This window comes from Mustela putorius, unplaced genomic scaffold, assembly GCF_011764305.1.
Source record: "Mustela putorius furo isolate JIRA1106 unplaced genomic scaffold, ASM1176430v1.1 tig00003863_pilon_pilon_pilon, whole genome shotgun sequence".
Classification (NCBI taxonomy): Eukaryota; Metazoa; Chordata; class Mammalia; order Carnivora; family Mustelidae; genus Mustela; species Mustela putorius.
Window position 1 is genome coordinate 5,948,510 of NW_025422015.1, and position 15,116 is coordinate 5,963,625.

General features: G+C 45.4%; 1 protein-coding gene across 3 annotated transcripts in view; it reads right to left on the reverse strand.

Moving 5' to 3' along the window:
- The window catches only part of LOC101693374 (UL16-binding protein 2-like), a 30,576-nt gene extending 21,316 nt beyond the window's left edge, over positions 1-9,260 (reverse strand). The window contains exons 1-2 of one of the 3 annotated variants that reach the window (XM_045066266.1): positions 9,124-9,260; positions 2,848-2,996 (exon numbers count right to left, since the gene is read on the reverse strand). In XM_045066266.1, the coding sequence (XP_044922201.1) occupies positions 2,848-2,944 (97 nt within the window). In that variant the 5' untranslated portion in view covers positions 2,945-2,996; positions 9,124-9,260. Of the gene's footprint in view, positions 1-2,847; positions 3,000-3,764; positions 4,141-9,123 lie in introns of those variants that run through there. The other 2 variants (XM_045066265.1, XM_045066267.1) reach the window with 2 other exon arrangements.
- Positions 9,261-15,116: the final 5,856 nt, after the last annotated feature.

Consider the following 15,116-nt stretch of genomic DNA (forward strand, 5'->3'; position numbering starts at 1 on the left):
CTTCAGGTGGGTCCCTGGTACACATGAAAGCCTATGCACCTATGGGCAAAGAACTTGTAAGGAGCTATTCAGCTGCGATGACAGAGACAGTGTCCCCTTCCTGGACATCATGGTACTCTTGAGAAGCAGGAAGTTCAGGACCATCTTCCACAGGGACTGAGAAATTTACTCAAGAACAGATCTACCAAAGAAGCTTGAACTTTGGCTTACTAATAGTTTTACCTCCCTACACCTTTCAGGTCAGAGTCAGTGCTTTCTACCTTTTTATGGATTCCTGTGCTAACTGAAACAAAGCTTCAGAATTACCCTGAGGATGTGAAACTTTTTCAAGATTTCACAAATGAATAACATTTTGATGCAATTTCTGTTTTCGAGAGCTATGACCAAACAAAACATGTCATTTTACAGCATTGCCCAAATTACTTACATAGTACAAAAACCAATTCAACAAGCTGAATTTGCAGAAGAATTTAAGGCCCAAATGACCAAGTAATGCAGCTTATCACTTTTGATGTTTAGAGGAAATGTACAATGTTAGTTGTTATCAGAACTTGAAATATAATGACATAGAATTTCAGGCAGTAAAACCATCTGATGGTCAGTCCTTAGAAGCAGAAACATAGATGGGATTAACATGCAGGAGTTTCAATGGCAGAAGCCCCCATGAGAATAATGGCGGAAGCCTGGGGGTTCCTGGAGACCGTTCAGATCAAAGCGGTTCAGGTCCTAAGTGCAGGAGGGGCAGAGTTTGGGTGGTGGCATCCTGTACTGCTGTCTAGTCTAGGGAAAGTCCCACAAGTTCTCAGGGATCCCTCAAGTAGAAGTGGGCCATCAGAGAAGTCCCTTGTCTCCCAGGAAGAGGTCTGCCTTAATTCCCTGTCCGGCTGGGAGCAGCCCTAGGGAGAGTGACCGTGATGCATCCACAGCAATGGGCTTCAGAGTGGGGCTCGGGGCCTGTGGTCACGTGAGTGCCTGCAGTTGAAGACCTGAGGGCTGTGAGTTCTCACGACCACTACAGCACATGCCAGATAAACCCTCAGATGGGACAGGAAGTTGTTTGTTTTGTTTTGTTTTTAATATTCGTATTGCAGGGGAGGAAAATAATTTTCACTCTACCCTTCAGAGTTCTTGGCCAAGACCGCTGTCATAAGACAGAGTAACACGAGAAAAAGAAATGTAAGTTTATTACTATGTACACCTCATGTGCACATGGGAGAGGCCCAGGGACAAAATAACTCCTGAGGCTGTTTAGAATTGTCTTAAATACCATCTTAACAGAGAAAGGGGAACAAGGATACAGGCCTCTTACAGGAGAGTGAAGACATGATTTTTAGGAAAGATGCACAAGCCCTTAGAAGAACAAATGAGAGGTATGAGAGTTTGGGACCTAGTTCATGTGTGGAGTCGACTTCCAAACTCCTCTCTTAAGGTTAAGAGCCAATCCTTCCTATGATTCCACTTCACAGATGAAGAAATCAAGGGGCAAAGACTTGTCAAGCACACATCAAATCAGCAGCCAGCTCTGGCTACTCTAAGCAATTTCAGGGGGACACCTGTGAGAAAACTGACCTCCTTGCTACCAGTGGATGCTTCCACCAAAACACCCCTGAGTCCCTGCAGGGCTTGCCTCCCGCTTTGCAGCCTTATTGGCCTGGACAAGACCCCTGTAAGCAGACTGAATGTTCCTACTGAACTGTGGTTTTTTGCAATAGCGCTTTCATTTTTTTTTCTTAAGATTTTATTTATTATTTGACAGAGAGAGAGATAGTGAGAGAGGGAACACAAGCAGGGGGAGTGGAAGAGGAAGAAGCAGTCTTCCCGCCAAGCAGGAAGCCTGATGTGGGCTCGATCCCAGGACCCTGGGATCATGACCTGAGCCGAAGGCAGACATCCAAGGACTAAGACACCCAGGCATCCCCACTTTTTTTTTTTTTTAAGATATTATTTATTTATTTATTTGATAGAGAGAGAGAGAGACAATGAGACACAGAACACAAGCAGGGGGGAGTCTGAGGGAAAATCACATTTCCCACCAAGCAGGGAGCCCGATGCGGGGCTCGATCCCAGGACCCTGGGATCATGATCTGGGCTGAACGCAGACGCTTAATGACTGAGCCGCCCAGGCACCCCTAAAACAGAGCTTTCTGACAGGGGCTGATCTGACTGGGAGCTTTTGTAACCCCAGATGCCCACTGAATACCTTCATGTGGATTTGTGAAGAAAGCCACAAGTTTGGCTTCTTGGAGCATCTGAAGGGGCAAACTTCTCCTATTCGACTCTTTTCTTTTATTTACTTATTTATTTATATTTTTTTAAAGAGAGAGTGAGTGAGCAAGAGAGAGCACACGAGCAGGGATAGAGGGAGAAGGAGAAGCAGACTTCTCTGCTGAGGAGTGAGCCCAATGTAGGGCTCGAACCCATCATCCTGAGATCATGACCTGAGCTGAAGGCAGACGTCCAACTGACTGAGACACCCAGGCACCCCTCAACTCTTTTCTTTTAAGGATCACCTGGGACCTGACCAACATCTTAATCACAGCCTCGTAGGACCCAAGCAGAGAACCTAAACTCGTCATGCTAGACTTCTGACCTACAGATCTGTGAGCTAATGACTGAGTGCCATTAAAGCAGAAGAGTTTGTCATCTGTCACACAGCAATAGAAAACTATTCACATATCTTTAGTTGTGAGGAGAGGGGCAAAGAGAATCATTTGATGATTAGAATAATTTCCTGTTGGACTAGGCACAGTCCCTACTTTTCAAACCATGTTTCTCTTTCTCTACCCACATCGCCAAGCAGGTAGCATAGGACAGATAAACATGGCTATGCATACTGCAGCCCCGTACCTTTGTGCGTGACATCCAGAGGCTCCCCACAGCAGGCTGGTCCCACTTCCGCATGATTAGCAACAGGGGCACCTGGCTGGCTCAGTTGGTGGCGCATCAGACTCTTGATCCCAGGGTGGTGAGTTCAAGCCCCATGCTGGGTGTGGAGGCTACTTAAAAAACATATTAAAAATAAATAAATAAAATACATTTTTAAAAAATAAGACAGATTACCAATGACTTAATGATATATGAACCTATAGTAAAATAAAACTACCTCAGATTTGCCAGAGTTTTTGTAAAAAGCTCTAGCTTCCCGAGACACAGAAATGTATGAAAGATAAATTAGGAACTGCTGGATGATATTTCCCCAGGAAGCATTTTACTCAGCCAATCCTATGAATCAGAAATGAAGCCATTCAGCTAGTAAATTGCTCTGAAGCCAAAGGATTACAGGCTGAACTTTGACCTTAGGCTAAGCCAAATGTGGGGATTGAACCGTGTAGGGGTTACACCTGTGTATGAATTAGAGTCTGGAAATCGGGTGGAGAGAAGGTGGGGGAGAATGTGCGACTAGGGAGGGGGGATAGTCGGGATCTGATAGAAGGGCTACTACATCACGAATCAATAAATTTGGGGGTGACATGGACTGCCTGGGGAAAGTGGGTACTCAGGAAGGTATTTTATTATTTTTTATTGAAATATATTTAACATATAAAATACATTAATTTCACATGTACAGTCTAATGATTCAACAATTCTATACATTAGTTGGTGGTCTTCAAGTGGATTCTTAAACTCCTTTATCTTTTTCACCAATCCCCTCTCCCCCTTGCAAGTATCCTGTCTGGCAATCATCAGGGTTGCTGTTGTTGTTTTGACAGGGTTTTCACTTTTTGTTTTAGAACCATCAATTAATGTCCCAGACGCCGACCAACCTTCATCCATCCTGGAAACTCCATGGATCATCCCAACAATCTTCATCAGCTTAATCCTAATTTATATCTGCATCTGTAGCAAACCAGGTAAGTGTGTAGCAGGCTAGCCTCTGGCTGTGGGGGAGGATGTTGTTTGCTAAGGACTTGGGAGAGGTGAGCCATGTGTCTCACCCAAGCCCCTGTCCACTGATCCATGTCTACACAGAAACAACATACTTTCAGTTCTGAGCCCCCCACTCCTCGTTAGGATTGAGGTTACTCTGACCTTGGGATGGTGGATGCTGGTCCAGGAGGCACAATAGTGCAGTGAGGGGAGGGGCAAACCAAGTGTCTACTCCTATAGTGGGGTGGGGTCTTGGATCTACGTGTGGCCAACAGGTGTTATCTTGTCACAGTCTAACCCAGTGTTCCCCTAGATCTTTGATAGCACGATGTAGCTCACTAATTTTTATAATGTTGTCACAGCTGTTCCATTATCTGGCAGGTCTATCTAGACCATGACAAGGTGACAATGTTAAACCAACCCTCAGTGGCGAGAAGAGACACTGGTGACAATCTGTCTGCCACAGATCTTCTACCACAGTTGGATTTGCTAAGAAGCTAATGAGGCTTCAGCTTCAGAACACTTCTTTTACTCTGCTTCCTCCTCCCATGGCCCTTCAAGGGGCCCTCGCAATGTGTTGACTTGGTCATTTTGAAAAATTGGCAAAAGTAAGCTATTTGCTCACAGCCATTTAGGCCTGTCAGGTTTTACTCTAATGGTCTTTCCATCAATTTCCATCCATGTCAGGTGGAACTGGAGTGGCTGCTGGCAGTTTTTTGATTCAGTTGAGAAGAAAATTAGGAATATATTTATTTCGGTTAGTGAGATATCTTATGTAATAATGGTCACTGTCTTGTACAATTTAAAGTTATTGCTATGCTTTTGTGGCCAGAATTGTGTTCCTTCACGTTTGTATGTAAAGTCCTACCTTCCCTACTATCTCAGAATGTGACCGTATTTAGAGACAAGGCCTTTAAAAAGATAATTACATTAAAATGAGGCCATTAGAGTATAGTCCTAATCCAATCTGATTGGTGTCCTTTTTTTTTTTTTTGTAAGATTTGTTTATCTATTTGAAAGAGAGAGCTTGCAAGAGGCTCAGTCCCATGACCCCGAGATCACCACCTGAACCCAAACCAAGAGTCACCTATTCAACTGACTGTGCCACCCAAGTGCCCCTCATTGGTGTCGTTATAAGAAGAGGAAGTAGACCAAATATGTCACATGGAAGATCCTGTGAAGACACAGGGAGAAGATGTCCAACAATAAGCCAAGGAGAGAGACCTCAGAAGAAACCAGCCCTGCCAAGATCTTGATCTTAGACTTTCAGCCTCCAGAATTATGAACTATGAAAAAAAAATGTTTGTTGCAGACCCGTATGTGGTATCTTGTTTTGGCAGCCAGTGATGTGACATAATAGGAAATGTATATGTGTGTGCAATTGGGTGCTCAGTTGGTTAAATGACAGACTCTTGGTTTAGGCTCAGGTCCTGACGGAATTTCTTCTTCTTTTTTTTTAAAGATTATTTGGGGGCAGGGTGGCGCCTGGGTGGCTCAGTCCATTAAGCAGCCAGCTCTGGATTTTGGCTCAAGTCATGATCTCAGGGTTGCAAGATCAACCCCTGCATCAGGCTCTGTGCTCAGCAGTAAGTCTGCTTTAGATTCTCCCTCTGCTCCTCTGTTTGTGTGCTCTCTCTCTCTCTTTCTTTCTATCTCTTTAAAATCAATCAATAAACAAATAATTTTTTAAAAAGATTCTTTTAGAAAGACTGGTGTATTTGTTTAAAAAAAATTTTTTTTAAGTTAACTCTACCCCCAACAGGCGGCTTGAACTCAATCCTGAGATCAAGAGTCACGTGCCCTACCAACTGAGTCAGCAAGACCTCCCTTGGCACAGAGTCTAAAATGCTTGCAACTTCCTGTGCGGTAGGTATGAGAGGAGTATCTTTTGTTACTCAGGATCAGCACCTTGTATCACACCTGAGTTTATGCTAATGAGCTAACCTTAGAGAATGGGAGCTGGTTGCCAGAGGAACCATGTGATTAAAAGGTAGAACTCAGACACACACATGAACGCATATATGCGCGCACACACACACACACACACACCCCTCCTGAGAGGGAAGAAGGGTTGGGGATTGAGCTAATTATCAATGGCCAATGATTTAATTAACCATACCTACATAATAAAACCTCCATAAAAACCCTCATGGAAGGGGTTTCGAAAGCTTCCAGATTGGCAAACATATCCATGTGCCAAGAGGGTTGTATGAACCAAACTCCATAGGGACAGCTTTTGAACTAAGGACCCTTGAAGATCTAAGTACCTCTTCATCTGCTGTTCAATTTATATTGTATTTGTACTTAAAATATCCTTTACAACAAATTGGTAATAGTTAAGTGTTTGCCTAAATTCTATAAAACTCCATAGCAAATTATCAAGGCGGCAATCGTGGGAATCCTTGATTTGTGCCCAAGTCAGTCCTAACTGGGTAATATGGGGACCCACTCGCTGCAACTGTATTTGAAGCTGGTGGTGATGGGTAGATTTGGGGAGTGAAGCTTAACCTATAGGATCTGCAATAACTCTGGGTAGTTAACATCAGAATTGAATTAAATTGCAGGACACCCAGTTGGTAGCTCGAGAGAGCTGAAGAATTGCTTAGCATGAGAAATCAACATAATTTGTGTCAGAAGTACTGTGAGTATAGAAAAACAGCTTTCCTTTATAGACCTAGTTGACTAGTACATAAGCAGAAATCAAAGTCAGCTGGGCTGACAGACAGATGTCACAACACAGAGGCACAAGATTACAGGCTGGAATTAACATGGCAATCAACGTCCATGTTTAAAAATTTTACATTTTCCCTGGCACCTCACCAGAAGAAAGGATAAAGTGTGATGGACTTACAAAGGAATCATTAAATAGAAAAAAAGAATAAACTGCTACAAAAACACGAGTAATTCATAAATAGAATATTGAAAGGAAAATGCCAGACACAAAAGAATATATATTCTATGATTCTATTTATGTAAGTTTCAAAAACAGACAAGACTAATCTTTGGTAACAGAAGTCAAGAACAGTGGATTCTGGTTGGGTAATGATCTCTAACTTAATCTGATAGGTGATAGTGTAGGTGGATTCCATTTTCTATTATTATTTATTTGAGAGGAAGAGAGGGAGGAAAAAAGTACAAGCAGGGCAAGGGGCAAATGCAGAGAGACAAGCAGACTCCCCACTGAGTGAGAAGTAGATGTGTGGCTCATTCCCAGGAGCCTGAGATCATATCTAAGCCAAAGTCAGATGCTTGACCGACTCAGCCACCCAGGTGAATTTTTAAAAATAAATTTTTAAAAATAAATCAAGCTAAACAACACTGTTGGGACCCCTCTCACTCTTGAGAATTTTTTCTATATGTTCACTCAACAAACTTCTATCGCTTTATTCACAAAATATAAATACAGAAATAAATAATAATAATAAATATAAATAAATAAATAAATAAAAATACATCAAGCTGACCATTAAAGCAGTATCTTGAAAGATTGTATCTTTGTTTCTGGACAGGTCCAGCGTGGGATGGAAGGGAAGGTGTGGTAGATGTCTGCCAAGTGAAGGAGTGGGATGAACTTGGGCGGGACCATGTGTGTACGAGGAGGTGTGTGTCCTATGAGAGGAAAGTTCTTGGAGAGTGCAGTGGAACTACGTTGGAATCTTTTGTACGGAAGAATTTTGCAGAAGGCGGGCAGGACTTTGTATAGAAGGAGTGTGTACCGAGTGTAAGGAAGCAAAGGTATGTGGGGAGGGGAGAACAAGTGTGTTTTTTAGGGGGTGCGGATTGAGGGTGTCAGGCAAGCGGGCCCAAGGGTAGGGGAGAAAGGATATGTGGTGGAGGGGGTATGAGGAGACCTCTGTACCGGAAGGCATTGTGAGGGATGGAAGGAGGGTGAGTAAGAAGGCATTGTGCGTGTGTGGAAGGAGGGTGAGTAAGAAACAGGAAGTCTATGTACGGGGATAGGTTTATTTGTGGGGTTCTGGGGTGCCCACTGTGTGGAGACGCACAGTCAGGGTGGAGGGTTGGTGATAGTGTGAAATGCGGGAGGTAGGGGTGCATGAGTGCCTGACAGCAGAGGTCTAAGTGTGGAAAGTGAATGAACTTGGGTGTGGGAAGGGCAGGGTCATTACGGATGACAATTAGTGTATAAAGAAGGCTATTAAAGAGGCATGGGGTGTGGGGTGGTCTCCCTCTGACTCATCCTGCCCTTGATTATTAACAAAGTAGGATGGCTTCACAGTGAAATATATAATGGAACCCAAAGTGGGGAGGGTCTGTCACGTTCCTTTGATTCTTTGAGGTTTCTTTGAGTGTGTGTTTTGGGGGAAGAAGAGAGGGAGAGTGGTTTGGCTTGATTTCCAAAAAACCCTACCCAACAAAGGCTGAGGGCGCAGTTGCCACGTGGTGCCCCAGAGTTTGGCCATGCTCAGCCCACAGAGCGGGTCCCACCCACGCCCACTGACTGAACTGGTTTTTCGGCCCTGCTAGTGTCTGCTCCTCTGCCTGTTGCCTGAGCAGTGACAGTCTCTTCAATCCTCTTATCCTCCAAAGGGCAGAAGGGGGGTACACGCCTGTCCCACAAGAAAGTAGAGGGGGGCCGGGGCACCTGGGTGGCTCAGCAGGTCATGATCCCAGGGTCCTGGGATGGAGTCCCACCTGAGGCTCCCTGCTCCGAGGGGACCCTACTTCTCCCTCCGCCTCTGGTTCCCCCCCTCCCCCCCACAGGTGCTCTCGCTTGCTCTCTCTCTTTTTCTCTCTCTGAAGTGTAAAATGTGGGGTGGGGGTATAAATACCAATGGCGGGGTGTGCATATGTTGTGTGTGAGGAAAGGAACACGCAGAAGTGGAGTGGAGAGAGGGTGGAGGAGGCGAGCTGATTGGAAGTGGGCTAAGGGGAGGTACGAAGGCAAGGGGGAGAAGGGAAAACGGCCGCTGGAAGCGAGGCAGGGCAGCCCACAGGTGCCAGCCCGAAGCCCACTGGGGGTCCAGCCCTCCGGCCCTCGCCCGGCTCCAGACCCGCCCTCCCCATGCTGTTCGCCCACTTTCTTGGGGATACTTCCTGTTCTCCGGCCCCACCTCCTTCTATGCCCCTCACCCTGCTCCCCAACCCCTCTCTCTTTCCACTTTACCCCTCCCCCCCAGATTTTCTCTGGTCTCGGGTCTCGCGTTAGTCCTCAGCGCCCCCAGCGGGAGAAACGGGGAGGGGCGACTGGATGGGGGGGGAACGGCTGACCCGCGGGCCGCACCCTTAGACACTCACGGCCACGCGCGTCCCGGGGCGCCCTCCTGGAGCGGCAACAGCGGCGGGGTGGGCGAGGGAGAGGCGTCTGGCCCCTGGGCCAGAGCTGCTGGACGGCTTTCCCGGGCGGCCGCACCCTTACGGAGCCTTTATTCACACTAAGGCCAGGCGCGGTCCCGCCCTCGGGGAAAATCCGAGGCCAGCCGGCACACACACCCCACCCACGCCCGGCCGTCCTCCGGCACCTCGGGGCTGGCCTCCCAGCTCTCCTGAAACGCTCTTCCTGGCCAGAAACCATTCGACTCCAGGATACTTATGGAATAGTATTTGTGTACTCTCTGCTTCGTGCTGAATTTTTTCGGCTAGGTTATTAGGAGCAGATACTGCGGGGACCTTCCCTGAGTTGACACTATTCTCCCGACATAGTTGATGCCTTCCCTAAACGTCGGTAGATGTACTGTGCGGGCATCCGTATGTACTCTGTGTGAGCATCTGGGGAAAGGATGCCTTTCTCCTCCGCACCAGTCCTGCCTTCCAGAAGCATGGTACCTGGTGTCAGACACTAGGATTCTAACTCCTTTCTTCCCTGTCTTAGTGCCCTGAGACTGCTGTGACGAACTGCCACAGACTGGGTGGCTTATAAACAACAGACAATTTTTTCCCACAGTTGTGGCCTCTGGGAAGTCCCAAGATGGTCTCTGGCAGGTGTCTGGTGAGGGTTTGCTACTTGGTTGGTAGAGAGCTGTCTTCTCACTGTGCCTTCACGTTGTAGAAGGTTCCAGGAAACTCAGGGCCGGTTCATGGTCTGTCCTCCTTGCCTAGTCATTTCCCCAAGGCCTCACCATCCAGTACCCCCACCCCAGGCAGATCCCCTACCCCAATAACTGGTGGATAGGTCACCTGGAATTCCTGAAATCTAAGTGCACAGTTATGCCTCTGGCCTTTTGTTCATGCTCATCCCTGCCTAGAATTCTCTTTCTCCATACGCACTACCTGGTCAAGTCCTAATAATCCTTGAAGACTCACTCAAAAAATCATCTCCTATGAAGACTTTCCACCTCTTCTAGACAGAATGCATCACCCCCTTTCTGAGTTTTGAAAGCCCTGAGCCCAGAAAGTGTCCCATTGTGTCCTAATTGGGCTATGTGTCTGTCTCTGTTGATTCATGAGCTCCTTGCTAATGGGCCCATCTTGTGTGTCCCAGAAAATGGTTAGTGATTATTCATGACAGAGGATCAGTAAATTTGGAAAGAACAAAGTGTTTTCATTAAACTGAAAACACCAGGATCTGGGAGCAACATCTTTTTAGGACTCAAGTCTAGATAAGAATTTTCATTTTCTGTTTGCTTTTTCAACATTCCCATCCACACCTCCATCATCTGCCTTAGGTCTGTGAATTGAGTAATCTCAGCAATCGTCTCTTGCCAAACATAATTATGAAACAGTTGTTAGAAGAACACCAGATACTGGGAAGATAGGAGGGTGGTGGAGAGAAGGTGGCCCCCTGCTTGTTGGAGATTACAACCTTTTCCTTTTTTTGCCAGATTCAGGAGACACTATGGAGATTACATCCTTGATTAAGAATCAAGGTGAAACACCTGGGTGAATCAGTCAGTTGAGCTTCCAACTCTTGATCTTGGCTCAGGTCATGATCTCAGGGATGTGGGAAGCCTGCTTAAGATTCTCTCCCTCTACATATATATATATATATATATATATATATATATATATATAGTACAAAATTTGTATAAAATATATTTTTTATTAAAATATATACCTCATGTACACAGGGGAGATACTCGGGGAAAAATTAGTAACCCCTCGAGGGGGCTTAAAAGCCAGGATTAAGTGGCATATTTAATAGGGGAAAGGGGAGCAGGGATGTGGGACTTTTAGGAGAGAGTAGCTGATTTTTTAGAAAAGATGAATGAACCCTCAGAAGAATAGATAAGAGATAAGAGTCTGTGACAGAGCTATCTATCTAGGTGTGTTGTGGACTTCCAGTCTCCACTCTTGTGATGAGTAACTCCTAATTGCCGGGAGATTGTTGACAAGTGAGTTCCTTTTGAAGTATCTGTCTTTAGATAAACGGGGGTGGGAGGGGTGTGCAGACACAGCCTCTCCCTGCATTAGCTGTTTCTCAAAATAAACAATATGTCAAAGCAATAAATCTGAGGGTGCCATATTCTACCACCCTTCACACCATACACAAAAAATAACCCAAATTGGATATATATATGTAAGGGATAAAGCTATGAAAGCAGTAGAAGAAAACATAGGAACAAATCTGTGAGAGCTTGTTTGGAAACACCTTCTTAAATACACCAATAGCACAAGTAACAACAACAGCAAAAGATTAAATCGACTTCCTCATAATTTAAAACACTTGTGCTTCAAAGAGACCATCAAGAAAGTAAAAAAGACAACCTGCAGAAGGAGAGAAAATAATTGCAAATCGTCTATCTGGTAAGACTGGTATCCAGAATGTAAAAAGAACTCTTACATAGGAAAATATGGAGGTCATAGCCCAGTTTAAAAATGGGGCAAGGATTGGAGTATGCATTTCTCCAAAGAAGTGTATAAATGGACAATAAACACATGAAAATTCCTTAATATGGTTAGCCACCAAGGAAATGCAAATCTAAACCACAAAGAGATACCACTTCACATCTCCTAGCATGGCTGGCATCGAGAAGACAGGACACTGACAAGTGCTAGAGAGGATGTGGAGAAACCAGAATCCTCCTGTGTAGCAGTGGATGATGGCGATGGAGTCAGTGTGGGCGATGGTGTGAGTCGAGGGGTCCACGCATGTGGGGTAAACCCATGCATCTGGGACTGTGGCGGTTCAAGGGTGAAGTGTGGAAACCAATATGGATGAGAAGCAGGTAGGGAGTGTTGCTGGACAACCATAGGTGGGGGTCTGCTCCTTCTGCTACGCTTCTCTTTTAGAGTTTCTCTTCTGAAGGTGATATCCAAACCTGCAGAGCGATCAACAGCTTTTCCTTGGATGGTTCCGATTCCCTCATCTTTCATATTCCACAGGACCTACATCCAGTAAACCGCTTGCCTCTTAACTATTTTCATTCCTATGCTGTTTCATTTCCTCTTCTACATTTTTTTTTCTTAAGTACTTGCCCTGGGGATTACAGTTAGCATGGCCACCTAAACCAGTCTAGTTCAGAGTAACACCAACCTTGCTCCATTATCCTTTCATTCCCTCTCCCTCTTTGTGCCATCATTGTTACACAGATGACCTCTTTATACATTTTAAACCCACATACCTCTTAAACCAAACAGGTTTATCACTGGTGCTTATGCAATTGTCTTTTAAATCAAATGGCAAATATACAGACATCAAATCATTATGTTGTAAACTTGAATTGATACAATGTTGTATGTCAATTATGTCTCAATTTTTCTAAAAATCAACAGGAAATAAACAGTAACAGTTTTGCCTGGTGGCTCAGTTGGCTAAGTGTCTGCTTTCAGCTCACAACATGATCTCAGGGTGCTGGAATTGAGCCCCCCATGGGGCTCTCTGCTCAGTGAGGAGTCTGCTTCTCCCTCTGCCTGCTGCTCCCCTTTCTTATGCTCTCTGTGATAAAATCTTTGAAAAAACAAAAATTAATTACAAACAAGACTAAATGTGTAGTGTCTGTCATGTTTACTATGTAGCTACTTCTACCATTGCTGTTTATGTCTTCATATGGATTCAAGGTACTGCCTAGAGCTTGGGCTTAGGTTTGGGACTTCAGACTCACTCAGTGACTGTGGAAAATGCTGGCCCCTTTAAAAGCTAGAATGGACAAAGTCACACATGGGCCCAGCCCACTGTGTGTTCTAGCAGCTGCATGAGTCACCCTTCCTGCCCACAAGTAGCATACCATTTATGGAACATGCCTCAACAGGAATTTGTGGTCTTTCTGCCAAGCTAGGGTGGAAACGTGCTCTCAGGGAGAGGTTATCCAATTTTACTAGTCGGGAGCGTTAGATGTAGTTCCAGACTCCTTCAGACACACTGAACCTGAGTCGTCTGGACAAATAATCCCCTTTTCCCAGAGAGAAAGCCCTGCACATAGTCTATAGTTACTTTCTTTGACGTTTGTTTGTTGCTAGGTAATTTGGGGAGACCCTGGGCCTGGGGTCCTTGACCCAACCCATCCCAAGGAGTCACTGAAGGTTCTTGGTCTTATCCTGAGAATAATTCAAGGACAGACATTCAACACAGAGGACAAATGACACAAGCAGGAAAGTTTATTAAAGAGATTCTCTCAAAATGTGAGAGCGGGCGAGAGAGTGAGAGAGAGAATGCACAGGGGTTGGTTTTCTATCATTACTGACAGTTGTTAACTAGGGGTGAAATATTTAGTACTTGGTGTGGTGATGCAGGGTTTCCTGCTTTTTCTTCTTGTTTGGTCAGGGGTTTCTTGTCCTGGCACCCCCCCCCCATCTTGGGTCTGGCTGGTTTGATCCAGCTCCTTGTGGAGTGCAACCAGGCAGGCTCCCGACATTCCTAATAGCTCCTGAGAGCTCCCCCTGACTTCCTGATTGGTGGCCTCCACATAGATGGTTGAAAACTGATGGCTGACTCTAACATATTTGATCTAGTTAAAGGAAGGTCAGTGGTGCAGCCCACTTACTGGGCGTCAGGAAAGCCCTAGCATCAGACTCACAAGGTATCACCAAATGGGTATGACTTGCATTTTAAATAACCAGCAGAATGCCAGGCACACAGTGAAAAATCTAAATATGGGAGGGACAGATGGTATTTTGCATTGTTATCCTCCAAAATTCTTGTTGAAATCCTCAACATAAAGGTATTAGGTGAGTCATTCAGAAGTAATTAGGATAGGAGGCTGCCTCTCACTGCTGGCTATAAAAAGACAAGGAAGTGCTTGCTGCCTCTTGCTGCAATCCGCCAGGTTGAAGACACAAGGAGAAAACTGCCCTCTGCAAGCTAGGAAGTCGTCCTCACTGGACAGAGGATCTGTTGGTATTTTGATCTTGAACTCCCCAGCCTCAGGAACTGTAAGAAATAGACACTTGCTTTCTAAGCTGCCTGACATGGGCAATTCTGTTATAGCAGCCTGAGCTGGCTAAGATGGTTGGATGGAATGGGAGGGGACAGCTGTAAAAGTGAGGGGGGAACAGGCTGAAAAGCTTTAAGTCTTCAGAGGCACTTTCAAGAGAAAAATGACATGAGAAACGTCATAGTGACACCAAAGCTTTGTTCTTGGACTGATCTGCACAACTCAAAAACCAGAACCCCAAGACTTTCTCTAATAATAAACTACTTGGCTTTTCTTGGGTCCACAAGTCCTGGCTCCAACAGGATTGTTGGACTCAAGATTGTCAACCTGTCTTTGATGATAGACCAGGTGCCATGTGTCTCCAGCTACTTTGATTAACCTGTGTGCACTTGGGAAGTGTGAATCTCAATCAGTTATGAGGGAGAGATCCAGTAGACAAGGAAGGGGGTGGGAAAGGGGAGAGAGAAAATGTGCGAAGATAGAAGAGGAAATGGAAAGATCAGGGAGGGAAGAAGAGGCAGTTGGAGAAGACAAGAAGTTGGTGGCAGCATGGGAGAGTGTGGGGAGGGGAAAGGAACTCACCTCACTGCCAAATGTACCACTTACACCGGAAGTGGTTTTGAGGAGAGCAGAGAGGAATTTTTTCAAGTGAACTTTGCTTTGTAATGTCTTTTCTCTTTTCTTAAACGAGTCATCTTATTTGCAACACGTACAAAACTCTCCCCCAGCACTCCTTGCTTTTGTCAGATTTCTGCAGGACCGTCAGCCATCTTGGTACGACAACATTGGGAAGTGCCCCACACCCACTTCCTGCAGCGTCCTATCCAAAGGTGCCCCTTCTCAGGAATGTTGCCATTATCTTACACTGCAAGTTTTCTTTTGTTATTGCCGCTGCTGGTACAAGCCCAGAAGACAGTGGGCCATGAGTGTCCTGGGATCTGGGGACCTGGCTGGGGAGAGGGAAGACAGGAGAAAAGAGCT